The sequence below is a fragment of the Zootoca vivipara genome, chromosome 15 (assembly GCF_965207765.1).
Source record: "Zootoca vivipara chromosome 15, rZooViv2.hap1.1, whole genome shotgun sequence".
Taxonomy (NCBI): Eukaryota; Metazoa; Chordata; class Lepidosauria; order Squamata; family Lacertidae; genus Zootoca; species Zootoca vivipara.
Genome location: NC_142598.1, coordinates 16,724,233 through 16,751,101, shown reverse-complemented (window position 1 = coordinate 16,751,101; position 26,869 = coordinate 16,724,233). Strand labels below are relative to the sequence as shown.

General features: G+C 48.9%; 1 protein-coding gene across 10 annotated transcripts; it reads right to left on the bottom strand.

Annotated features, from left to right (window-relative positions):
* Window positions 1-1,251: 1,251 nt before the first annotated feature.
* IFFO1 (intermediate filament family orphan 1) lies at window positions 1,252-25,803 on the bottom strand. Of its 10 annotated transcripts, none has more exons than XM_035141209.3 (9): window positions 24,655-25,803; window positions 13,756-13,816; window positions 13,564-13,659; window positions 11,256-11,396; window positions 10,137-10,321; window positions 8,499-8,619; window positions 5,563-5,658; window positions 2,950-3,080; window positions 1,252-2,050 (listed from the first exon to the last, which is right to left on the bottom strand). In XM_035141209.3, exons 1-9 carry the CDS (start codon window positions 25,479-25,481, stop codon window positions 1,948-1,950), a joined length of 1,761 nt encoding a protein of 586 aa, XP_034997100.1. In that variant the 5' UTR covers window positions 25,482-25,803; the 3' UTR covers window positions 1,252-1,947. The 10 variants fall into 10 exon arrangements, with proteins under 10 accessions (XP_034997100.1, XP_034997102.1, XP_088514862.1 ...); XM_035141211.3 differs by having other exon boundaries at window positions 10,137-10,297; XM_088658736.1 differs by having other exon boundaries at window positions 1,252-2,517; window positions 5,563-5,655; window positions 10,137-10,297; window positions 24,655-25,561.
* Between the last annotated feature and the right edge of the window lie 1,066 nt (window positions 25,804-26,869).

Genomic DNA, 26,869 nt, shown 5'->3' with positions numbered 1-26,869 from the left:
GCTACCATTTTATTGCCTGTTCACCCAGGGCAGAGCCACCCTTCAGCTCTCCAAATCCTTCTTTGATTTTCACTACTGAATAAATTTGGGGTGATCTGAAAACTTGGCTTATTTCACTTAGCAGATGGCAGAAAGCTGCATATCTCCTAGTGCAGGGAGTTATTCTGGAGTGCATATGCCAAATATTGGAAATAACTGTATTGTATATAATTGGATGATAGAAGAGTAGAAGTACCTCTCTCTCTTTCTTATTTAGTTTTGGATCATCCTTTATTAATATTAAAATTACTTATAAATATGATATGAAGATAGGTAAAGTAAGGTAAAGGGACCCCTGACCATTAGGTCCAGTCGTGACCGACTCTGGGGTTGCGTGCTCATCTCGTATTATTGGCCGAGGGAGCCGGTGTACAGTTTCTGGGTCATGTGGCCAGCATGGCAAAGCCGCTTCTGGCAAACCAGAGCAGCACATGGAAACGCTGTTTACCTTCCCGCTGTAGCGGTTCCTATTTATCTACTTGCATTTTGACATGCTTTTGAACTGCTAGGTGGGCAGGAGCTCACCCCGTCACAGGGATTCGAACCGCCAACCTTCTGATCAGCAAACCCTAGGCTAGAAAACTATGTGAGAGGCAGCATAGTGGTTTTTCTCAGAGTGCGAGCCTGAGAAAGATGGGAGCTGCCCTAGGTGGGAACTGGGAAGATGTGGATCTGCTTGTGAATTGAAGATTAGGATAGAAGGTTGACAGAATATAAAAATTTGTGTTTGTGTAGGTTCCCTTTTTTATTATTTAGCTTTCTCTAGATATTAGCTTTCTCTAGATCAAGGGTGGCCAACTCCCAAGAGACTGCGATCTACCCACAGAGTTAAAAACTGGCAGTGATCTACCCCCTTTTGGGGGGTTCAGGTCAAAGTTGTTGAGCTTTTTCAGGAAGGAGGTAAAATGTCGAGCTTTTTTTTAGGGGAGCCACAGTTGTTCAGCTTCTTTGAAGGGAGCCCATGATCTACCAGAGATCTACCGCAGATGTCCAGTGATCTACCAGTAGATCACGATCTACCTGTTGGACATGCCAGCTCTAGATATTAGCTTTGTTTGGCTTTTATTGTATTACATGTTGGAAAACCTTTAATAAATTTGTTTTGTTTTTTAAAAAAATTACAGCCCATGGCATCACATAATACCTGCACCAAGAGCTCTGGCGTCGGCAGCCCCCGCCACGAGGATCACAAAATCTCACGCGCACAACAGCTTGTAGAAAAGGACGTCAAATCCATTTAATGTTCCTCGTTTCCAGACATAGCACATCGCAGACATTGTTTGTGCCACGGGAGCGCGACTAAGCAGAATGCAAGGGCGGAGAGGCAGGGGCGAAGGAGACCGCGGCTCGTTCTTCATCCCCACACGAGGAGAGGCTCTTGCTGTTGGGGGGGCAACGTGGCCTTGGGAGGGGGGGCGCGCACTGCCCAAATGCACTTCTGCCTGTTCAGAGAACAGAGTCCAGCCTTAAAGCCCACTTGGCAACGAGATGAGGTTCAGGTTTTGCAGAGAGGAAAGGATCCAGTTCAGCTTGTGTGTGTGTGTGTAGCGTGGGGAGGCAAGTCACATATACTAGGTGGCGAGGGGGGGCTTCCCGAGGCAGAACCCAGGAGTAGCAGATGCAATAAGGCGGGTGCCTCCCCACCAAAACCCAAAAAAGTACTTGGGGGAGGGGGGAGAAGAGGAGAGGAAGGAACGGAGAGGCCAGACTCTCCCGATGTGCATCTTATCTAGCTCCCCCTCCAGATTGCGGAGGGACTGTGTGGCAGGACTTCTAATGGGGTATGGCTCTTGGTTCCCTTCCGTCCGGCACAGCCACAGCGAGGGCATGGCTTCCCCCACCCCCCAACGGCACGCTCACAACTCCTGGGCCAGGAGAGAGATGCAGAGGGGGCAGATTCCCCCCTCATTATCTTATGGAGGCATCGCTTGGGAGGTCATGATCGGACTCCTCCTTTTCCTCGCTTGGAGCCGATTCACTTTTCGAGACCGGAGTGAAAGCAGGAGATTTTCTGAAAGAAAAAAAGGGCGGGGGTCACATGCGCACTAGGGCTGGGGGGACGGGTCACACATGATGGAAAGGTCCAGTGGGCGCCTGTAACAAACGCTCGCGGCGGGCAGAGAAGGAAGCACAGGAAAGCGTTCTGATACTGTACTGGAAGGGAGAGGGAGTCTGGCTACACTGGATGCAATTGCAGGGAGAGGGGTGGGGGTGGGGGGACACGGGGTGTGTGTCAAGGAGCTTCCTTGGGAACCTTGCCAAGCCCAGGGTTGAGAGGGAATGGGGGCACAGCATGAACATCCTCCCCAAGCCCAGCGCTGCACTGAATTCATTGTCCCATGAAGCAGTGCCAAAAAGCCCAGCAGGTCGGCGATGCTTCTCCTTCTCCGGCCGAAGCTCTCTTTTGACGGCGACTGCGCCTGTCGGAACTGCGTCACCTTCTAGAGACACATGGCACGAAACACAACTCCTGTAAGTCTGCAAGGGGGGGGTTACAGCCAATCACTCAGAATCCAACCCAAATTTGCCTCCGCCTCCCGCCCGCCCCCCATGGACACACACACTCCCCTCCCCTCCCACAACAGAGAAAACAACCGACAAGGCCCTGCGGACAGCCCCACCCCACCCCAAACCCTGGTGTACCCTTCCCACAGCTAGGACTAGGGCATAGCTGCCAAGTCTCCCGTATTCCCCGGGAAACCCCCGTTTTTCCAGCTGTTCCCAGCCGAAAAAACGGATTTTTTTGTTTTCCCCCGGGTTATTCTGGCGCGGCGGCCATTTTGGAACTGGGCGGAGCATGCTCAGAAGCGACTTCCGGTCTGCTACTTCCGGTCCAGTCCCTTATTTCTCAGGCCGGAACTTGGCAGCTATGGACTAGGGCCTGGCCAGATCCCCGCAAGAGGAGCTCACCTGTCTCCCGACTGGGTGATGAGGCGGCGGCAAGTCTCCATCTGCACGTCCAGGCCCCGCTTCATGCTACACATCTCCATGTACTCGTGTAGGTGCCGGTTCATGTCATTCTTTGCTGTGGCCAACTCCAGCTGAGGAAGAGAGGAGCCTCAGGGGCAGTCATCCTGCCAATAGCAATCCAGATCCACCCCGTCTCAAAAAAAGGGCCCTTTCCCACGGCTGCTGGATGCAACTCTTAACTTTATGCAATCAGTAAAAGGTAAAGGTAAAGGACTCCTGGGTGGTTAAGTCCAGTCGAAGGCGACTATGGGGTTGCGGCGTACATCTCGCTTTCAGGCTGAGGGAGCCGGCGTTTGTCCAGAGAGCTTTCCAGGTCATGGGGCCAGCATGACTAAACTGCTTCTGGTGCAACGGAACACCACGACTGAAACCAGAGCACCATTTGCCTTCCCGCCGCAGCGGTACCTATTCATCTACTTGCACTGGTATGCTTTCAAACTGCTAGGTTGGCAGGAGCTGGGACAGAGCAACAGGAGCTCACCCCGTTGTAGGGATTCCAACCACTGACCTTCTGATCGGCAAGCCCAAGAGGCTCAGTGGTTTAAACCACAGCGCCACCCGCTACACGGGAGCCAGGCAAACGCCAGAGAGCTTTCTACACATGCACACCCGTTTATCTCTCTCTCTGTCCTCCACCCAGGCAAGTAGTAGGCATGGCCAGAATTCAAAGACACATTTCAGACAGGCAAAAGCACATCTTGAGGGCCAGATAGAGAGTCTTGGAGGGCCACATTCAGTCCCCGGGCCTGCAATGCCCCCTAACCCTGATATACTTTTCCCAGCATAAATAAATGGCCATTCTCCCAAGGGGAGAAGAAAATGGCTGCACTTGGGGGCAAAGCAGGCCACCCTCCCTGGAAACTGGGAGGCCAGGCCTTGGTGGGCAGAGTCTCCGCAAACACCGTATGTAATGAAATTCAATATACTGGCATTTCCTCCTTAAAGGTAAAGGTAAAGGGACCCCTGACAATTAGGTCCAGTCGTGACCGACTCTGGGGTTGCGTGCTCATCTCGCATTATTGGCCGAGGGAGCCGGTGTATAGCTTCCAGGTCATGTGGCCAGCATGACAAAGCCGCTTCTGGCAAACCAGAGCAGCACATGGAAACGCCGCTTACCTTCCCACAGTAGCGGTTCCTATTTATCTACTTGCATTTTGACGTGCTTTCGAACTGCTAGGTTGGCAGGAGCTGGGACCAAGCAACGGGAGCTCACCCCGTCACAGGGATTCGAACCGCCGACCTTCTGATCAACAAGCCCTAGGCTCAGTGGTTTAACCTTATTTCCTCCTTACACACCCTTTTTTGTTGTTGTAGGCATCTTTCTGCTTCAAGAGACATCGGAGTGCCTCCAGGGGTGAAGTCAAACCACTGTGTTGGCACCACCGAATTGACCTTCCCTGGGGCGCAAGCCTTGGCAGTGTGTATGGAGGTCCTGGGCTGCCCAGGCGACAAGACCCCTGCTCAGCCTCACTGATGGGGTCCAAAGGAAAGTAGAGCAATACGTTTGGCACCATCTTGGCTGCAGGAGTTGCCTGAAGGAGGCGTACAAGGTGCCATCCAACTGCCTTAGGGACTCCTCTCTGGATTCACATAGGGTTTACTCCTTAGTCTTTTCTTCTCCCAAACCTCTCCTAGGTAGGCTACCTTCCCAGGTTGACGATCCCCACCTGCCCCTCACTTCCCTCAGCAGCGCATGCAGAAAACGCCAATTCGACCGTTAGGCCCACTCTTGGTCTCATCCGCTCAAGCTGCTGCAGCCTAACCCACCGAGGGTTTGAGACCCACCGAAACACAACGGTGGATATTAGGCTAATAAAGTTCCTTGTTATTTGTGCCTAACAAGCAGGTGCTACAAAACGGGTGGAAAACTAACAGGCTATTTGTTCCTAGTAAGAAGGGAGGGAGGGAAACAAAAAGGGGAAGGAGCTGGGAATATGACAATTCCAAATGACAATTTATAGCTGAACTGAGAAGCAGGAAAACTTTTGGGAGCGAGACCTGTCTGCTCCTCACTGCATAATCCCTGAGATATACAAGCCCTTTCTTCCATTCTGTACTATCAAATGCAGTGAGAAGGGGTGTTAAATGGGAAAAACATAAAGGCCCGAGTAGATACATAGAACAAAGCTGCCCCTTTCCCTAGACTCCATTATTCACCGAGGAACTTGTGCCCAATGATCTTTGCAATTTGCCAGCTGCTGGGATGGGCTTTGGTATAATCTTTCACACTATGGCCCCCTGTGTGAGGCCAAAATTTGGCTCCTGCAAATGGATCTTCTCAATTGCGAATCTTATCAATTTTGCACCCCTTCGTCTTGGTGCCCTGAGGGGGTGAACCACCCTAATTCTGGTGCTGCTAGATGCCATTGATGCCCCGCCTGGGGCAGCTGCCTTATTGGCCCCCTGAGCTGAGCCAGCGTCGCCCCCCCCCGCACCAAGGCATATGATAATCTAACACTGATCCCCATTGGTCTCCTTCCTTTTCTGGCGGTGGCAGGGAGCTAATAGTTCATCTCCAGCATTTATTTCCTTGCACACCCTTCTTTTCCCCACCTCGATTTGGTCGATGGTTTCCTGATATTCCTTCTCCCTGCTTTTGAAGAGCGACTCCGTGTCCTTGATCACTTTCTCCAAACTGTCGTCCGGCTGCTGGCAAGGAAGGTGGCAGTGACCCCAAAAAGAAAGAAAGAAAGAAAGAAAGAAAGAAAGAAAGAAAGAAAGAAAGAAAGAAAGAAAGAGAGCAGTTGCCGCCCATCAGTGACACACGTTGCAAAACGACACAGCGTCCATCGCCACAGAAGGGCTGAGGCAAAGGAGGACAGGCTACAGAGCGCATGATGTTCACAGCCTCACTTACAGTGTGTCAACAGAGTTCATAGCTCCACCTGAGAGTCTGGGGTGCCATCTGTCTCTAAAATTTTCAAGGCCCCCTCGATTTCCCCCAGCAACGTGCGCACCCCCCCAACATGCTCACATCATGCACGCAAGCTGCTGTGCAGTGCGTGCGCATGGTGTGAGCACATCTCACAGCGAGGCCCCCTCCATTGCAGAGGCAAGCCGGCGCATCTGCTGAGAGCACACAGTGGCACAGAGGGAAGGAGCCAAACAACCCATGGCATTAGCTGAAGGAAGCTTAATTTGGTTTCAAGGAATGGTCCAAACAGGAGGAGTGGGAAGGGTATCCTCAGCCAGATCAGCTTCTCTCCAAGAAGGAGGAGGAGGTGAACAATTTGCCCCCCTTCTCCCCAGTAGGAGAGAGGAGAATGGTGCATAGCCTCTGCAGGAGTTGCCGAGCTACGAGATAGTGGAAGAAGAGGGGGAAAGGAGGGAACAGCCAGCAGAGACCTCCCTAGAGAGCCTGGGCGATCCCCGCTCCTCTTGGGCTCGCAGGTCCAGCTGTATTAGAGAACAGAGAATGCAGAGGGGTGGAACTTCCCATTGGTGGCTGGTTTGTTGCTGGGGACAGAAGGGGAAGGGCTCTCTCTTTGTAGAGAGAGCCCTTGCTTTGCAACCAGATGGCTGAATAAAAAGGACTGTAAAATACAAACAGCTTGTGATTCTTGCCTATGAAGTTACCGGGGGAGGAGAGAACTCTCCATGCCTGACATTGGGTTTCTTTTAATTTGGAGGGAATTGCTCCCAATCCAGATCAGGGACATTTCTGGGGCTCATGGGCACATTTGGAAACTTGAGAAACTGTTGCGGATACAACGCATGGGAACATAGGAACCGAGTCAGACTACTGGTGCACCCAGTTTAGCGCTGCGCACCCTTCTCTGCAAGCAGCTCTCCAGGGTTTAGGTGGCGCAGCATCCCAGTCCTAGCTGCTGATGCCAGGGACTGACCCTGGGACAATATCGCATGCAGAGCAGATGCTCCTCTGCTGAGCTACAACACTGCCATCACCTTTACACAAGCATCCACCCAGCATTGAAACTACACATGCGCACAGGCAAATCCCATGCCTGCGGTTTGCAGTGGAAGGAAAAAAAAGGTCCAATAGGCCTTTTTTTTTTTTGCAAAGGGCCCAAATTGGATCAGGGTTTTTGACCCTCTCCTCTGCCGTAATCCTGATCCAGAAAGAGTTCCCTGTGCTTGCAACTTGCATTGCAAAACGGGCCTCTTTGGTTTAATGGGAACTTTTCCTAATGCATGTTGCCTGTGAAATCGGCTTGGTCTGGATCAGGACCACAGTTTGAAGCAAAGAGATAACCCCTCCTTATCTTTCATGGTGAGGTCTCAATCTGGATTGGCACACACCCACCCGGGCTGGCAAGTTGTGAAATAAAACTTCCCCCTACCCATGGCACGCCCTCTGCTGCCCCCTTTCTGTGTACCAGCAGTAATGGAGATTGTTCCTTTCTCCTTTTTTTTCCTTTTCCATTTTTAGGGCAGTTGGGGCTGTTGGCCTGCTAGGAAACAAAGCCCAGGCCTTTGGCAGCCTTGCTCTCTTCCCTTGCTGGTATGGTAATGCCTCTCGGCCCGTTTTGGGGCACAGAGGAATTATGCAGAAAAGAAGGAAACAGAGATCGGACACACTGAAAAAGGGGGAAAAAGTGTGAAGGGGGAACCAAATAGCGAGAGACACAAAAGGGTAGAGGCCGCCACATCAGTGTGCATTGCATGAGGCAAATTGTACTCTACAACATAGAGTGCAGTGCTTTTTTCCTGGGGGGGGGGGACCCCTAAACATTTTGTGAATCTAACGGGAGAAGAAACTAATTTTTAATTTTTTTTAGTTTCTTCTCTAGCATGGTGAATCATCAGTTCCGTTGCTACCCCCGATGGCGGCTTCATTTCCTGTCATGGTGTTTCCTGAGTCTCAGACGGAAGTGAGCATTTAATGTGTGAAGCAGTGTGGAATGTGGATGTGTGGCCGCCTTGAGGGGCAGTATTTCAATATGAGTAGGAAAATTACTCTTTTTTCATCACCGCAGCCAGCAAAGAAGTGTAAAGTTAATGACTGTGAAAACAAAAGATGGGACAACGGTGTTGTGCGATACAGCATCATCTGTGGACAACATGGAGATTTGAACTATAAAATGGGGGTTTTCTTGAGTACCCCTCAACATATTTTTAGAGGGGAAAAGTGCAAGAAGGGCAACCGCTATTCCAGCATGGAGTGGGCTTCTAATATTGTGTACCTTCAGCCTTTGGGGGCCAGAGTTTGACAGCACCTGCTTCAAGATCTGCGGGCAAAACCTCTAAATGCAAGGCGTCGCCCTGTGGCCAGGCCTCAAACCCTGCTTAGCTCACTGCCCCTTCCTTAAGAAGCAGAACAAGGTCACCTCCTTCTGCAAACCAAGGAAACCTATGAATCCCTTGGCCAAGAATTCTGCCTGGTTTGGTTTTTTGTTTTGTGCCCAACCTTCAAGCACGACTCAAAGCACCCACTCAACAACAATGGAGAAGGCCTTGCACGGAAATGTACGCTGACGAGAGGAGGAGCTCCAAAGTGCGACGGGAAGAGGAGGAGGCCACTCGCTTACCTCCCCCTGGGCTTCAGCTGCAGCGATAGCATAGCCAGAGAAATCCTCCCACAGCAGCAGCGTTTCTTCAGTCTCCTCCCAGGTGAGGCTGTCGCAGTCATCTTCAAAGTCATACTCCCTCCTGGGGACAAAGGAACCGCATGATCAGCAAAGAGAAGGTGGGCAGGCTCTCCTTGGGAGCAGGCATGCCCAGAAGCAATAGGAGGAGAGACTTGGCTACGTTTCCGTACTGAGACTGGCTTGTGAGGGACCATTCCAGCAACTTTCAGTTCTGGGAGTGGCCGTCTTAGATGTCCTTGATCGGAGGCTAGGTCCAGCGGCCAGGACAGCTGCTGCACCAGCACGACCCTTCCTCCTTCAGGCAGCCAGTCCATGCGAGAAAGCTGGCTTCATCGAGCAAATGAGGGCTTCGTCTCCACCTCCATCGCTCTGCCCGGACACTGAGGTCCAGTGCCGAGGGCCTTCTGGCGGTAGTGGCACCCGCCCTGTGGAACGCCCTCCCACCAGATGTCAAAAAGAAAAATAACTAGCAGACTTTTAGAGGACATCTGAAGGCAGCCCTGTTTAGGGAAGCTTTGAATCTTGAAGCTGCCCAGAGTGGCTGGGGAGGCCCAGCCAGATGGGCGGGGTATAAATAAATTATTATTATTATTATTATTATTATTATTATTATTATTATTCATAAATATGGAATTTAGTCACTAATTTGGGGGGGGGGCTGTCCCAAGAATGATTGTGACGATAAGGCAGACTGCAAGGAGGTCCTTTTCCTTTCTTGAAAGCACATGAGACAGCTAAATAATGATGATGATGATAATAATAATAATAATAATAATAATAATAATAATAATTTACACCCCGCCCATCTGGCTGGGTTTCCCCAGCCACTCTGGGTAGCCCCCAACAGAATATTAAAAACACGATAAAACATCAAACATTAAAAACTTCCCTAAACAGGGCTCCCTTCAGATGTCTTTTAAAAGTCAGACAATTGTTTATTTCCTTGACATCTGATGGGAGGGCGTTCCACAGGGCAGGTGCCACTACCGAGAAGGCCCTCTGAGTGGTTCCCTGTAACCTCACTTCCTGCAGTGAGGGAGCCGCTAGACCTCAGTGTCTGGGTTGAGTGATGGGGGTGGAGACACTCCTTCAGAGATACTGGGCTGAGGCCATTTAGGGCTTAAAGGTCAGCACCAACCCTTTGAATTGTGCTCAGAAACGTACTGGAAGTCAATGTAGGTCTTTCACGACTGGTGTAAAATGGTCTCGGCGCCCAATCCCAGTCACCAGTCTAGCTGCTGCATTCTGGAGTTTACGGGTCACCTTCAAAGGTAGCCCCACACAATGCTCTTATAAGAGCTATCCCCAGGATTATTCATCCTTTAAATTAAAAAAAAATGAGGAAAAAGGGAACCACAAGGGTAGCACAATGTGGTGATGTCTAGATGTTGTCGGACTTCAACTCCCATCAGCCACAGACAGGCATGATGGGAGTTGTGGTCTGGCAATCTCAGCGGACGGCCATGGAGGACCACGCAACTTTGCTTTGTTCCTCCCCTCCAGAGGCTAGATTGGCAATCCCTAACCAGTAACTTGGTCCTCCTAGAAGGTAACTCCAGATGCAAGGGATAAACTCACAGCTGGTTCAGCATCCTCTGCATCTCCTCATTGATGCTCATGGCTGTGGTCTCATCCTCTTCCTCCTCCTCGAGTTTTTTGGAAGTCTCGCTCTCAGAGAGGGAGGTGTCCTCGTCGCTGACCAGCTTCCTCTCCCGCTTCCGCCCCATCGTGGCTGGGACCTTAATGGGAGACAAGTGCAGAGACTACAGAACGAGGTCGGGTTGGAGGTCGGAAGTGGGTGGGGAGAGATGGGGGAGGGGGAATGGAGTGGTGTAGGGTGATGTGGAGATAGAGAGAGAGAAAGAAGGAAGGAAGGAAGAGAGCAAAAGAGAGAGAAGCAGAGAGATCGAGAGAGGAGAGAGAGAGAGAGAGACGGGCTTATTATGACCAGGTTAAAGATGGTGCGATGGCTAGAATGCAGTTTTTAGAAACCTCTATTTTTTAAATTAAAAACTAAGCAATGGGAAGATGGAATCTGATGAGGGTTCACAGCAAAGGGAACTCCAATCACACCCCAAAGATGGCGTCAGGAAGACAAGATTAAGACAGAGGTGTCCAGAAGAAGAAAGAGGAAAATGCCGGGAATTACAGTTAATTATTTTTTATTTTTACAGAAAAGCTTCTAACTCGCCTAGTTTTCCAGCTCAATGGAGAAAAGAAACAAACAACAACTAACCAACTGATTCTGTATAGGGGAAGCAAGAGAAAGAAGAGTGAGTGAGTGAATAAGACAAAGAAAAGAGAGAGAGAAAGGGGGGCGGGGAGGAGAGGGGAGAGACGGTGTTAGAGAGAGGCACACACAAACACTTCCACCATGTCTCCCTCTCCAGTGGCTGCTTCCCTGACGGGGCCTGGCAAGAGCCTGAGGTGGGGCGCCCTGAAGAGATGATGACAGGGACCAGGGGTGGGGTGGGGTGGGGTGGGGGTACAGGGTTCCTACCACACAGCCTCACAGAGGGTCTCGTGAAGGCTTGCCTCAAACTGCCTGCCGTCCCCCCCCCCCGCGGGGACTGAGGTGAATACATGGAATGAGGTTTGGGTGGCAAGGGGGTTCCATTTCCCCTTGGAAAGGTATGGGGGGGGGGCGCTGCGGCCCGCCCTTCCCCACAGGTGGGAAGTGCGCCTGGTGCCTCTCACCTGAAACATTTTGATCATGTCCTCGCAGTTGCGCTGCTGGGCGACGTCGCACAGTTTGGCCGTGATGTCTATGCGCCGGCAGATGTCCATGTCCACTTTCATGGCCTTCTCTTGGATTTTGGTGTCGAGCTCAGTCAGATTCTGGCCCAGCGCACAAGAAAAAGAGGGGGGGGGAGGAAAGTTAGGGATCGTGAATTAAGGTCCTCTGTACCCTTATGAACGGACTGCTTGCAGACGCAGGCTTTGCTTGGATCAATGTGACAATACAGTGGACCCTCCGGATACAAATTTAATTCATTCTGGGGGTCCGCCCGCAACCCGGAAAGTCCGTAGGCAGAGGCACCGCTTCTGTGCATGCGCGCGGTGCAATTGAGCGCATCTGTGCATGGCGAAACCCAGAAGTATACACTTCCGGGTTTGCCGCGAACGTAACCCGAAAGTTGCGTATCCAGAGCGGTACGTAACTAGAGGGTCCACTGTATTTGGAACGAGTTTATACAAAATGTAGTAGGCTATTAATATTTACATATATATTAGGATAATAATATCACATTTATAAAAGAATATGTGGGTTAGGGTATTTCCCCCCTGTATACATTTGTATTTTTTCCTGCACATTTTAGTGCCTTTTCATAATTAAAGGAGAAAAGGAAAAGTGGGGGGGGGAGAGAAAGATGGGGATTGCTCGATAGGGTCCTCTGAAGCTTCTGATGTGAATGATGTTACCTCACGAACTCTCACATTAAGCATGGAGTGGAGGAAAAACCTTGTGTTGGGCAACATATCGTACAGACAAGTAGCACAGCAGGGGTGGGGGTGCTGTGGCCCTCCAAGACCCCAAATCCCATCCATTCCAGCAGGCATGGCTGATGGACAGGGAGAAGATGGAAGTTCCGTTCATTCATTCAGCCTTTATTGGCGTAATAGATGGGAGTTTGGGTCCCACAACAACTGGAAGGCACAGGACCCTACTCCATCCCAGCAACAGAACAACCTCTGTGGACCAGGCTGGATACACACACCCGTGTGTGTGTGTGTGTGTGTGTCTGTGTATAAAATCAGATTTTTAAAATTTAAAAGAATTAAAATTCTTTTTTATTTACATTGGATTTTTAAAATAAAATGTTTTTGGAGGAAAAATTCTTCTAAAGATAGTTTTCTATTTAAGTTACATTATAGTCCAAAGGTTACAAGGACTTGTTTTAAGTCTAAGTTTTTTTTAATTGTTTAACCACATCAGTTAACAAACATGGATGCATATGCTATAATGTTATTGCTTTAGTTATTGCATCTGGTTGTAAATATTAAGATTATGCCAGCAAGAATGTTTTTCCTTAAAAAAAAAAAGAGAGATTTAAATCAAGTCTTACTGACTAGTGATTTAAATCCTGCAACCAGAGGGAGATTTTGTTTTTGGAATAATAAATTTTCAGAGTAGTTTTTACAGTTATATCAAAAATTACTGATTTGGTTCTACTATTAGAAATACATAGATAATTATGAAATTATGGTGAGGTTTAAAAAGTTAACTGTTTATATTTGGGCAACTCTTCTGCTGTACTTTATTGGAAGGAGAAAAATAATCATTTCCTTAATAGCAATTTGAACAATTTCTTTAACTAAAACAATAACATTATAGCATATGCACCCGTGTTTGTTAACTGATGTGGTTAAACAAATCTAATAAAAAAACAAAACTTAGACTGTGTTTTAACACACATGAAAAACTTAAAACAAATCCTTATTTCCTGATGGAGAGCCTTTGGACTATAATGTAACTTAAATAGAAAAGTTACAGGTAGGTAGCCGTGTTGGTCTGAGTCGAAGCAAAATAAAAAAATTCCTTCATTAGCACCTTAAAGACCAACTAAGTTTTTACTTTGGTATGAGCTTTCGTGTGCACACGAAAGCTCATACCAAAATAAAAACTTAGTTGGGCTTTAAGGTGCTACTGAAGGAATTTTTTTATTTAAATAGAAAACTATCTTTCGAAAGATTTTTCCTCCAAAAGCATTTTATTTTAAAAATCCGATTTAAATAAAAAAAATCCAATTTAAAATTTAAAAATCTGATTTTGTAAATTATTTTTTTAAAAAAAATCATTGATTTTTATCCACTCTGCCTGGTTGTCAATGTTAAGATGATACCAGCAAGAATGAGTCTTTCTGTAAAAATAAAATAAAATAAATGATTTAAATCAAATCCACCCTGCTGTGGACTATGCCAGTTTACATGTCTTCACTTGCCAGCCATCTGTGGTCCAAAATAAACCAGGGTGCACATTTGGGGGTGCAGTACATATACTCACATTGCTCATCAGCCCCTTGAAAACGACCAGCTCTGCTTTAAGCTGCTCCACCTTCATCGCCAGCTCTTCCTGACACGCTTCTGCTTCTTGGGCCTCCTAGTGGAGAGGTAGACATATAGACAGGTCAGCGCTCGGAGAGACCCAGGCCCCGGGGCGCAGGGAGTCGGAGGGGGGGGGAGGGATGACCCTCACCTCGTGCAGCTCAGTCACTCGGTCTTGCAGCTGAACACGCAACGTATACTCCTCTTCCCACCTGGCGAGACAAACGGACCAAAGACATGGCAATTTCTTTTTGCACAGGGCTCTGCTGGGAGGACAGGTGCATCCCCCCCCCTTGGGCGACACCGGAAGTTTTGCACGGGGATTTGTGCTACGTGGGAGGGACTGGCACGGAAGCAGAGGCGCCCCCCCCCCCTGGAATGTGCCGCAGTGACAGCTGGCAAGGCTTTGCCACACAGGCTTTTAACTCTGCTGCTCTGAATTCACATCCCACTGGGCCGAGGACCGAGGAGAGGAACCACAAACTATGTTTAGCAACTGCAAGAGACTCGCTCCCCCAGAATAAACCACATCGACAGATGAGACCTGCCTCTCCTTCCTTTGCTCTGCTGGATCGGGCCGCTGGGTATGTCCTAAGCTCATCAGTTTTTGGGCAGCCCAAGGCTTGCATTCCCTCTTCCTTCCTTCACAACTATAGCTGGCACTCAGCTGTCCCCCGGCCTACCGAGTGGCATTTTACTGCTGCCAGATAGCTATGCATGTACATTTGCTTCACAGGGATTTATATAGCTATAGGGTCATCCCAAGCCAAGTAAAACAAAGTAAAAGTTCTAGTCCCCCCCCCCCAAGACTCAACCAACTTGCGGAGCAGCCGGGGGGGGCGTGGCAGATCCAACTAACACGCAGTACTACTGGGAGAAAAGCCCAGCACACTGTTGGTGATGCAAACTGTCCTCACAATATCAAACCTTTTGATGAGCAAAGAGGGTGTCTGTGTGCTGGTAACTCCCGCATCAGCGGATCCGCACGGATCAGCTGTGGGAAGTGTGTGTCTGCAAGCATATTTGAAAAAAGAGAATGTATGTGGGCTGGGCGATATATTGTCCAAAGCCGGTTTGAAGTCCGTATCTGTCATTTAAATTCTACTCAATATTGATCCAAAGTAGATTCCAATGTATACTACTGTTTGTTAAACCATTATTATTATTATTATTATTATTATTATTATTATTATTATTATTACTACTATTACTACTACAGTGGTACCTCTACTTACGAATAACTCTACTTATGAATGTTTCTACTTACGAATGGAGCTCCGTTCGCCATCTTGGATGCAGTTTAGATAGGATTTTTTCTACTTACAAATTTTTTGATAGGGTTGCTTCAACTTACGAATTTTTTCTCCCAATGCATTCCTATGGGATTCGACGTACAATTTTTTTTGACTTACGAATGTGCGTTCGGAACGCATTAAATTCGTAAGTAGAGGTACCACTGTATTATTACACCCAAACTGAGCTCGTGACTTATCTCTTCCAGATAAATCAAGAGCTGTAGCCCAGCTTTGTTCTACGACAGGCTTCCTCAAACTCGGCCCTCCAGATGTTTTGAGACTACAATTCCCATCACCCCTGACCACTGGTCCTGCTAGCTAGGGATCATGGGAGTTGTAGGCCAAAAACGTCTGGAGGGCCAAGTTTGAGGAAGCCTGTTCTATGGTTTACTGTTCCTGGGGAACATAAACCAGGAATCTGGGTTGGCACAAAGCAGTGCAAGAGCAGGACAAGAGAAGGAGCAACATGGCCACATTCTTCCCTCCAGAGGCCCATATCTCATGTGCAACAAGAAAGAGCAGTAGAAGTATTACATTTCTGTATTATTTCCTTTTAGGGAAGTAGGTTGGTTTAAAAGCACGAGGAACACAAAATGTTAAGATTTCCACACAAACATTCTGGTTGTAAATCTTTAGCTGCTGCTATAAAAACCATCTGTACTGGCCTGGACCGCTCTAGCGAGCCTACTGAGGTTTATCATTGCAAGAAACTTTGCAATACTGCAGCTGAGTGGGACAGCTAAAGAGCCGCTCTAGGGCTTCACTGCAAACTGAACAGCAGGGCATACATTAAATAAACACCCTTATGCTTTGCTAACTCGAGCTGCTCCAGCAAAGATATGCTAGTTCATTCTACGCCCTTCAGATCTACTTAGCTACTGATGCTCAACATGTTGCATGCGGTTGGTGAAAAGAAGGTTGCACTAATGATTCGTGCATGGATAGCTCAGTTGGTTAGAGCGTGGTGCGGATAATGCCAAGGTTGCAGGTTCGATCCTTGTGTCTTGCAGGGGTTGACTAGGGTTGCTTCCACCTCTACAATTCTGTGATCCCTTATGAGCAATGCCACAAAATAGCTGTGAAGAAGCAACTGAATCATAAAGTGCAGAGTGGGAAGGAAACCAACTGGTCATCTAGTCAAGACCGAGATGCACCCAAAGGCCTTAGAGGCACGGAACAGGATTGTCAACATGTTTTCCCCCGAACAGCAGACACAGCTACATCCAGTGCCCTCTATCACAAACCGCTTTTGGGATTCCTTGGTTCCTTGTATCGAAAGCATACCTGGCCAATGTCTTACGGTCTAGGCAAGCAACTTAAAAGATCTAGCTGATATGAAAGGATTTTTTTATATAGGTTTATATAAATGGTTTCAGAGGCAGAGGTTTTCCTGGCTTCCAAATCAGCTTTTCTCTTGTTTTACCTCATAAAAGCAGGTTATTATATATACACAGCCAGGGGAGGTACAAATGCATCTTATAACTAGATCAGCGTCTGTGTTGTAATGCTTTGTGGTCCCCCACTAAACTGGCCTGTGGAAATTGGGAGGAAGAATCTGCTCAGATGTCAATCTGATCTTTATCTCCAGGGGATTTCGATAAAGCTTGCTTGTCCCTTCTCTCAGCAACCTTTTAGTATTTCCCAGAACAAACTTGAAAAGTCTCCCTCCTTCCAGAAGCAACAGGCTGTGCTGGCATCTCTCATTGCCTAAAATAAGTGGAATTCTTTTCTGGCAAACCTCAAAGCCAAATGCTTCATAGGCCATAAGAGTTTGCCTGCTCACCCACCCATTTAGGACAAAAACAAACGGGCGATTACTCATGGTTTGGGAAGGAACACAGAAAATGAGGCAGAATATGAGAAAGGAAGGGTGAGGTGACTCAGGCAGGCGAAATGTGGAAGAAGGGGCAGGCAGAAAGCTTGAGACTCCAGAGAAGAAAACATGTTGTTTAAGGATACTTCATTCTCCTATTCGGGGGGGGGGGGACCTGGAACCATGGCCTGCTATCCATAGCACGCTATCAAAAGAAACGGCAATGCAAAAGATATCTAGGTACAGGCTGCCTTCCTATGTTTAAAAAAGCATGAGAGGTCTGCTTTTTTGAGATTATGTGTTATAAATAAAGCCTAATTACCGTATAACTATAGCACATGCTTGTTATTAGATGGTAAGGGACTAGTAATGTTGCGATATTGCAATTCAGGCTCCAATCCTGCTTTCAGACATGTGGCTCCTGTCACCTAATAATCATTGCTATTTGGCCGCAAGCTATAGTTGACTGTCCACATTAGCAGGAATATTGCATTTCCCCCCCTGCTTGCACAGCTTGCTATGTTCCATCTATGTGGTGAGTACAACATAGTTGCCATAGGTAGAGGAAGATCCAGGCCCCATATCCTCCAATATTTCTCCAATGAAAATAGGGATGTCCTATTAATAATAATAATAATAATAATAATAATAATACTTATACCCCACACATCTGACTGGGTTGCCCCTGCCACTTGTGGGCAGCTTCCAAGATATAAAGAAACATAGTACAGTATAACATTAAACATAAAAAAGCAACTTTCCTATACAGGACTGTCTTCAGGTGTCTTCTAAAGGTTGTATTACCTAGGCTTGGGGGTTCCATAACTCCATACCCTCCAACATTTATCTGATGAAAATAGGGATGGCCTAAGAAAAAGAGGAACATTCTGGGATTAAATCAGAAACCGGGGTGGCTTCTGTAAATCTGGGACTGTCCCTGGAAAATAGGGGCACTTGGGAGGGTCTATCTATACTCTTGCCCTCCCTCTTGATATTATGTTTTTATATATGTTGTAAGCCCCCCCAGAGTGGCAGGGGCAACGCAGTTCAATGGGTGGGGTGGTATTATTATTATTATCATCCCTATTTTCATCAGATAAACGTTGGAGGGTATGAGCATCCCAGAATGTGCTGCTTTAATTTCCCACTTCCTCTTAAAAAAAGGGGTCTAGCAATCATTTGTACAGTCCAAACACTCATAATAATTAAAAAGTAGACATAGTCAGGGATACCAGCGGAGTCTGTACCCATTTCCTGCCCACAAAGAGCAACACCGGCCTTTGAGCGTGGAGTCTCTCCACATCCTGAGTTCTGCTGGTTGGCCACAGCTCACTGAGCGACAGAATGCTAGGAATTGGTTTCAGTATTGAAAACTATTATTTCAATTCTTTTATCCCCGCTATTTCTACCCTGGCCCTTCCAAAATTATCTCCTGTTCGCTCCCTGCTGGTTCTTCAGAACTGGGACGAGAGGACACACTTTATGTCCCTCCCTAACCCACGGGAGTAAACCCACGGGAGTGAAAACGGGAGTAAACGCTTCCTAGGGAGCAACACTGATCTGAGGGTGGCCCACTAGAATCAGAAGGGGACTCTTAAGCCTCTTTCACATCCGGCCTAGTCTCTTGATCCCCCACCCTGCACCTCCCGCCTCCACCTCCCGATTCGCACTCTCCTCTGCAATGCACCATTTCCTAATAATAGTCTCGACTGCAACCTTCCCTCCTCCCCACTCAGCCCAGCCCAGGAGAAGCAGAGCAGCCCAGGCAATCTAGCGCAAGCAGCCGTTTCCTTGAGTGACCCCACGGCTCCCTCCTTCCCAGGAAGATGTGTTTGAAGGTGCAAGACGAAAGGGAGGGGCAAAAGAGATGCAGGGAACCATTCCCCAAAGAGACCAAGCCCATTCCCTCAAGACGTGATAAACTCAGAGCAACAAGGGAACACGATGGAAACAGCTGAATGTTGAGTCTGAACAGCATTCGGCTCCCAGCTAACTCCAGATTTAGAGTTTATCTGCTTAGAATCATAAAATCGTAGAGTTGGAAGGGGCCACAAGGGTTGTCTAATCCAACGCCCTGCAATGCGGGAATCTTTCTGCCCAACGTGGGGCTCGAACCCATGATCCTGAGATTAAGAGTCTCGTCTCTCAAGAGCTATTCTATGGGTGAAGGATGCAAGGTACTTGTAATGTAACTCTGAGAGCAGCCAATTTCAGAGGGCTAGTTTGGAGGCAACAACAGCTATCATGTCTACAGAGCAGCTTAAAGTCTCCTATAAAGCTTTCACACCTGGAGCATTTTCCAGATACCTCTGATGCTCCTCACTCACATGCATGTGTTAGAGACTATAAGGATCCCCTTGGTGCATCATATTCGGGGCCACTTCTCGGTTTCCAGCCGTGGCTGGTGGCTCAGAGAAGCTCACCAGCAAAGCATGGAAGCACCAGCTCTTTCCCCTTTGTCTCCAGCCCCTGGTATTTCCAATGCACCCACAGATCTACAATGGGGTGGGGAGCAATAGACACCCCTAGGGACTCCTGAGAATACTATTACTTTGAGAGGCAGGGGCTGTTAAGGATCTCCAACAGATTTTCAGCACATTCACAAAAGCTGCAATTCTTGGGATCCTCTGGAAGAATCTGTGGTAGGTAAAAATTGTATAAATCAATTCAAGTTGGTGGTTCAGAGGTGTCCTCCTTTCTGTCAATAAAAAGGCAGGGCGAGGGGCCTGCTCCTCTTCACCATTGCTATTCTCAGGCTGAATGAAATACAAATGAATTAAGTTACAAAAGAGTGGTCAAGGGTTTTTTTTGGGGGGGGAGCACACTTCTAATAAGTGTTAATTATGTAATGAACTTTAATGAAGTTAGGGAGACTGAGCAAATGGCCTTTTAAAATCCCTCCCTGTTCCATAAATGGTTATTCTGCTGGCATTAGCCATTCTGCAGAGTCATCTTGGTTCTCTGCATTGGACCCTTTGCCAGCTTTGCAAATTCCAACGCACACACAGAGAGAAATCTCCAAGCACCACCGAGGCATTTAGTGAAGTCACTTTCCCCTTAGGATATCACAAGTGAGGGGAAGGAAGGACAGAAAGCAGTAGTTTAATTATTAGGCCCCTTTTTCAGTAACTGGTTGGGCTCCTGGATGATGCTGCATGTCAGTATATTTTCCTAGTGTTTATTTAGTGCTTTCCATAATTCCACAAAGCTCTTTGCAATTATCATCTCGCTATGAGAGACGCGAGCATCATGCAGCTCCGCACAAACATTCTCTCTCTCACGTGCACAGCCCATGTGTCCAAATTCCCCATGTACCCAATGCAGCTCAGTGTTTCCAGCTGCTCTCTTCTCACTGGTCCTTCCCCTCTGTTTTTAACAACAGCATGGCTGAGATTGTTTAAGCAGGTGAACTGTTTGCCACCACTTCCTCTCTGCTACCAGAACAGCTGCCCTCAGCAGATCACCTTGCACCAGGCTGCTGCTAGGGACACAGGAAATGGGCAGAATCTGTGCGTGTAGAGATATTGCAAGCCACTCTGTAGTTCCTCCTCTCTGAAGCAGAAAAAAAACAAAAAAAAAACATCCTGGTAAATTGTATTTTACATTAATGAATGGAAAGAAGATGCTGTTTTGGTTTTCTGCATCAGGCCCGTGTGTCGTAGGCTGGTCCCGTCTCCAGGAATTTACCCCAAAAGCATTACAGGCACTTAGGCTAAGTATGTATCGTAAACTCACAGAAGAGTTGGAAGGGACCACGAGGGCCATCTAGTCCAACCCCCTGCAACGCAGGAATCTTTTGCCTAACGTGGGGCTCGAACCCACGACCCTGAGATTAAGAGTCTCGTGCCCTACGAAAAATGAACCTATGAAACACAAATGAGTGGGGAATCTATAATGGAAGCATGGCCACGATGCTTTCCTCTTCTCACCTGCCACTTCCCCACTCCCAAGTCACACACACAAACAGAATAGGATCCCAAACAATATGTTTGCAAGGGCAAACGTGCATTTGGAGCAGAGAAGGAGACGAGGAAATGGCTAAGGAACAGCATCTGCTGGTTATGAAATGGCCTGCTCCAAAGCTGTTTTTTTTCTTAACACATGTATGCTTATTTAACTCCTGCCTTTCCACCAGAAACAGCTCTAAAAGGTCGGTCATGTAAATCCCAACAAGGATGACCTTCAGAAAAGTGATCCAGGCTTTATGAAGCCTGAAGGGGGAAATATGGAGGCTCAGTGAGCGGCAATTAGCTCCATCCCATCAAAGCACTTCCTTCTGATCCAGCTATGCCCGTATTATCATCTGCTTGCCTCTCATCTTGTCTGGATAAGCAAGGAGGTCGTGCAGGGGAGCTCCACAGCCTTTCTGGCAAGAGAGGCAAACTACCGTATATTCCAGCGTATAAGACGACTGGGCGTGTAAGACGACCCCCAACTTTTCCAGTTAAAATATAGAGTTTGGGATATACTCGCCATATAAGAAATACGACCCGGCGTATAAGACGACCCCTGACTTTTGAGAAGATTTTCCTGGGTTAAAAAGTAGTCTTATACGCAGGAATATACAGTATATATCGCAAGGAGTAATGGCGTACTGTGTCCATTTCTGGGAAGGAAGATGAATCGGAGCCTGCCCAAAGGTGGGCGTGAACAATGCTGATGAGCGCCGAGATAAGAGTCCTTTGTGGGGAGGATACTTAGGCCTGGCAAAGAGTTGATTGAGCAGTGACATGACAGCCAACTATCCGAAGGGCTGTCACACAAGCACTGGAGCAAACTTGTTTTCTGTTGCTCCAGAGGCCAGGACCTGGACCAATGCATTCAATTTTCAAGACAATGGATTTGGACGAAATGTTAGGAAGAACTTGCGGGTAGTGCAAGCTGCTTGACGACAGAATGGACTGCCTAAAAAAAAGTACAGCCAGGATGGGCACCTATCAGGGATGTTGTAGTCTGAAGTAGCTTTCCTAGATTGGACAGGGGGTTAGCCTTTATGATCTCTGAGGTGCCTTCCAACCTGATGATTCTGTGATTATGCAGCTGACCATCGGAAGTCAGGGAGATAAACAACTACCTGACATTTAGAAAACACCTAAAGGGAGCCCTGTTTAGGAAAGTTCTTAATCTGTGATATTTTAATGTATTTTGGTATTTGTTGGAAGCCGCCCAGAGTGGTGGGGGAAACCCAGCCAGATGGGTGGGGTATAATTAAATAAATGATAATAATAATAATAATAACAACAATTAGACACAGGGATTGTTAAATAGCAACACTATCAATGAAGACCAGGCAGGTATATTTCACAGGAAAGGCTCTCATTTAGCACTATGTATGGCTCAGGGCTTTAAATAATAATAATTACAAAACCTGCCCTAAACTGATTTCTGCATTGTGGAGGAGAAGAATAATTCCTCCGTTAACTTTCTCTACACTACGCATAACTCTTCTTCGCTTTCCCTCCCCAACCACAGTAAACAAAAACGGTATGATATGGGAGCTTCAAGGCTGAACTATTTAAAAGAAAAAGTGGGACAGGGAGAGAAGGGTGTTACTTGGCACTTTCTGCCCATGTTATTTATCCAAATGGATGTGATGCGGGCGGCGCTGTGGTCTAAACCACTGAGCCTCTTGGGGTTGCTGATCAGAAGGTTGGCGGTTCGAATTCCTGCGACAGGGTGAGCTCCCGTTGTTTGGTCCCAGCTCCTGCCCACCTAGCAGTTTGAAAGCAAGTGCAAGTAGAAAAATAGGTACCGCTCCAGCGGGAAGGTAAACGGCGTTTCCGTGTGCTGTTCTGATTTGCCAGAAGCGTCTTTGTCATCCTGGCTACATGACCCGGAAGCTGTACGCCGGCTCCCTCGGCCAGTAAAGCGAGATGAGCACCGCAACCCCAGAGTCGTCCGCGACTGGACCTAATGGTCAGGGGTCCCTTTACCTTTACAGCACAAAACAGAAATGTCGTATCAGAAAGAGCCTTCTTAGCAGGCTGGGCAAAATAAGGAGGTCTTCTTCTCCTGGTGCCAAAAGGGCAATAGAGTCGGCCCCAGGCAAGCCTCCCTTGGGAGTGAGCATTCAATGGTTGGGCACCGCGAGGTCCTTGATTCTGGTCACTGATGGTGCCCTTCCTTGGAGGGTGTCTGAGAATGATCTTAGTAGCTGGCAGGTTTGTGTGAGACAAGCTTAACTCAAAACTCCCCACATTTATGAAAAGGGAAGTTGCTTACCTCTTGCTCATGTGTGTGTGTGTGTGTGTGTGTGCACACGCACGCTCAAAACATCACAACTCAGAAAAAAGTTATGGGTACCTGCTAGGAGCTGGGAGAGAAGGGTTCAAATCCCCACTCATCCATGAAGCTCACTGCAGGTGACCTTGGGCCAGCCACCATCTATTAGCCTTGCCTACCTCACAGGGTTGTTGTGAGGATGAAGAGGGGAAGAGGAGAACCACGCGCACCATCTTGAGATCCTTCGAAGATAAAGGTGGCATATAAATGCAGTAAATAAACAATAAATAAATAAGAAAAGTGCTGGGGGCTGAGGAAACTGTTCGGCACTTACAGAAGACCTTCCTCTTTTTCAATGAGCCTTTCAAGTTGTGTGATCTTTCCCAATCTGCACCTGCCCTGGAATAGTTTTAAATGTGTTTGTATGGTTCTGTCGCTTGTTATTTGCCACCCTGGGTTCCTCTGGGAGGAACAGCAGGAGAAGAAGAAGAAGAAGAAGAGAGAAATAAAACCTCTCTGATTCATTTGCCATAGCTTTCTCTGCCCTAGATGCTGCTTTCAGAAAAAGGGAATGAAGTTTTCAGAGAAAGGATATATGTCATGTGCAGCTTGGCCCTTTAGTCTTCGCCACCAAGCCAAATGAAGCATCAGGACGCATAAAAATGCACTTGTTCACATCCATCCCTTGTCACTCCCAGCCAGCGTCTAAATGGAGACCGCAAGTTCCTCAGGCCATGAAGCCGACATCTGCCGTTTACATTTGCAGAGCACTATGTGCACTGATAGCACTATATAAATAACATGTGGCTACTACAAATAATAATAATTATTAGTATTATTATCCTGCACACACAGAAGATCTTTAAAGGCTTGGGTTACTGTGGCTTCTCTCCCCAGCAAGTCAGCTGAGTGAGCATCTGCGACACAGAACTCGCCCAACACTGGCTTTCTATACAAGATGGGGATGTTTAGGTACAAACTGGCAAAAACGTGGTGGTGGTGGGGAGCTTTGAAGGGTTAGCCCAAGCGTCACACCTTAGTTATAGAAATATGAAGTAGACGCGACTAACAAAATGCTTCAATGTGGCAGGGAAGAGTTGCGCATTAGTCCTTGGCCTAATTTCACTTTTCTCTCCCTTCTTCTAAAATGGGTGGGGTGGTGGTGGGGGTGGGAGAGCAGTGGCAACCGGGATAGCTCATTTAACTGCTTTATAACTCTGTCCTGCCACACAGAGGAACCAATTGCTAGGGGCCGAGGTCCTTTCTTTCCACCCCCCTAAAGTATTTCAGGGGGCTGCTGGGCCCCCCTAAAGTTGATGGACATTGCCATTCAAATGGTGGGCATGCACTGCATCTTGTGATCGATTATGTGGGGTAGAGCTTACCTCTCCCCCCCAAAAAAATATTTTATTCAAGTTGGCATGCTTGCTGACATGTGTGGAAGAAGTGGATCAGGATGACTTGCACACTGCATCACAATGTCGGGAACTGACGAATTCAGCAAAGGAAGGAAGTCCTCTAACGGAAGCTGGCCTGGCCACGGAACAAAAACAAAAACTGGCAAAATAAGAGGCTCCTGCGACGGTAGCCCTCCTTCGTCGCCTCTTTTCCTAGTGCTTCCACCAGCCCATCTCTTTCCCTCTCCCTGGCATTGGCCTCCTTGCCGGCTGGCACCCACCCACCGCGACGATGGCTTTGCCCGCCCCGTCGAGCCCCTCACCTGCGCTTGTACTCGTCGCGTTCCCTCTTCACCTTGGCCAGGACGTTGTAGAGCGCCCGGATCTCGGGGGTGATGGTGTCGATCTGCACTCCGACGCCGTCAGGGTGCACCCAAGAGACCCCGGGCCCCTGCACCAAGGTGGTCTCTAGGCCGGGCCCCAGCCGTCGAGCCTGCGAGAAGGACCAGATGGTGCCCGGCAAAAAGCGAGAGGAGGACGAGAAAGTGCCGCCGGGCAGCGACGGAGACTGCGACGAGGTGGGCGTGAGCGGGGCCCCCGGGTGGTGGCAGCTGGGCGAGCTCAGCACCCTCGACGGCGTGCTCAGCCCTACCGAGCGGGGGCTGCTGCAACTGCTGCTGCTGCCGCCGCCGACTCCGACGCCCCCAGCCAGCGGAAGCCCCAGCGGGCGGATGGGGCCCACGAAGCCCGTCTGCACGGCTTGGTCCCGGCGCTGCAGGCTGCTCCGACGGGCGCCGCCTTCCTCGAGGGCCTGCTGCAGCTGCTTCTCCAGCTGCCGGTTGCGGCGCTCCAGCTCGTGCACCTTGGCCAGGAAGCATCGGAAGCGGAGGTTGAGGGTCTTGAGGACATGGATGTTGGAGCCCAGGTCGTTGCGGAGCGCCATGGCGGCCGGCGGGGCCGGGAAGGCAGAGCCGGCGGAGAGGGAGGCCGGCGGGGCCAGCTCCCCGTCGAAGAAGTCCCTCGGGGGCTCGCCGGGAAGGAAGAAAAGGTCCGGGAACTGCTGCTGCTGCTGCTGCTCGGGCTCCGATGCCGCCAAGCCCTGCTGCTCTTGCTGCAGGAGGAAGAGGTTGGGGCCGAATAACGGGTTCATGGCTGCGGCGGCCGTCCAGGGGGCTGCGACGGCGCCGGGGGAAGCGCGGGCTGGGCGGGCACACTCGCTCGCCACGGCCAATCGCAGCCGGAGGCGCCTGCCGGGCTGGCACAGAAGGGGCGGGATCCAGCCGCTCGCCCACCTCCAGCCGCTGCAGAAGGGAGGCGCCTGGACGGGGAGGGAGGAAGGGAAGGGAGGGAGGGATGCAGCAGCGCAGGAGGGCGGCGATGCGGCGCCCTCCAGACGGGCAGGGGGATGGAGGCGCGCCGCACGTCCAGGGGGGAGCCGAGGACGCACAGCCGCGCGGCTGGCTGCGCCCCTGACGCCTGGAGACCGTGGCGCGCAGGAGGAGCAAGGCGCTCCTTCGCCAAACGGAGCTGCGGTAATCAGCTGGCCGAGAAACAGCCTTTTGCCTGCGAGCGGCGATGCAGCTCAGAACAAGGCTGGATGATGGACAAGCTGCCTCTGTGTGCCCTTAGATTGAACCACAGAATTGTAGCTGGAAGGGACTACGAGGACCATCTAGTCCAACCCCCATGCAGTGCCCAATGTGGGGCTGGAACCCACAACCCTGAGATTATAAGAGCTTCATGCTCTACCATGTTACCCCAGTCTTCCAAAAGTGGAAGTCCAAGACCTTTAACATAGCTGTAGCACTCTCTCTCCCCGTGTGTGTGTTTTGCAGGCAGAATTTTGTAATCTGGTGCCAAGGACAAAATATGGTGCCCCATTATTCTTTATTTTCACAATGATTCCATTTGGTACAATTGCTTTCTAATGGATCTTCTCAGTAGATAGATATCTGTATAAATATAGCTTTTGTTATAGTTATCATTTTGCATCTCCTCCGGAGTAAACCCGACACAAATCTGGAGTGGAGTCCCCAAGACTGTTGGATGGTGCCTTGTATACGCCTCCTTCCAGCAACTCCTGCAGCCAAGCATATTGCTCTGCTTTCCTTTGGACCCCATCAGCGAGACCGAGAGGGGAGCCTTGTCATCTGGGCACCCCAGGACCTCCATACACACTGCCCAGGCTTGCACCCCAGAGAGGTCACTTCCGTGCAGCTAACACAGTGGTTTGACTTCACCCCCAGAGTCATCTACCATCATCTCTTAAGACAGACGGATGCCAACAAGAAGGGTTAACTGGTCTAAATCAGAATTTGTGCTTATTGATGATGTGTGCTGCCCATCCATTTTTATAGTAAGAATTTCCATTTGTCTCCCACTGAACTAACTTACCTGGGAATTCTTGTTCCCAAGGATACTGTTAGCACAGGACAACTGGACTCTTACACATATTATCAAGAAAACACAGTCCAACTTGGAACGGTGGACACTCTTCCATGTGATGAAAATGAATGGGCTACCCAGATTGAGCTAGGT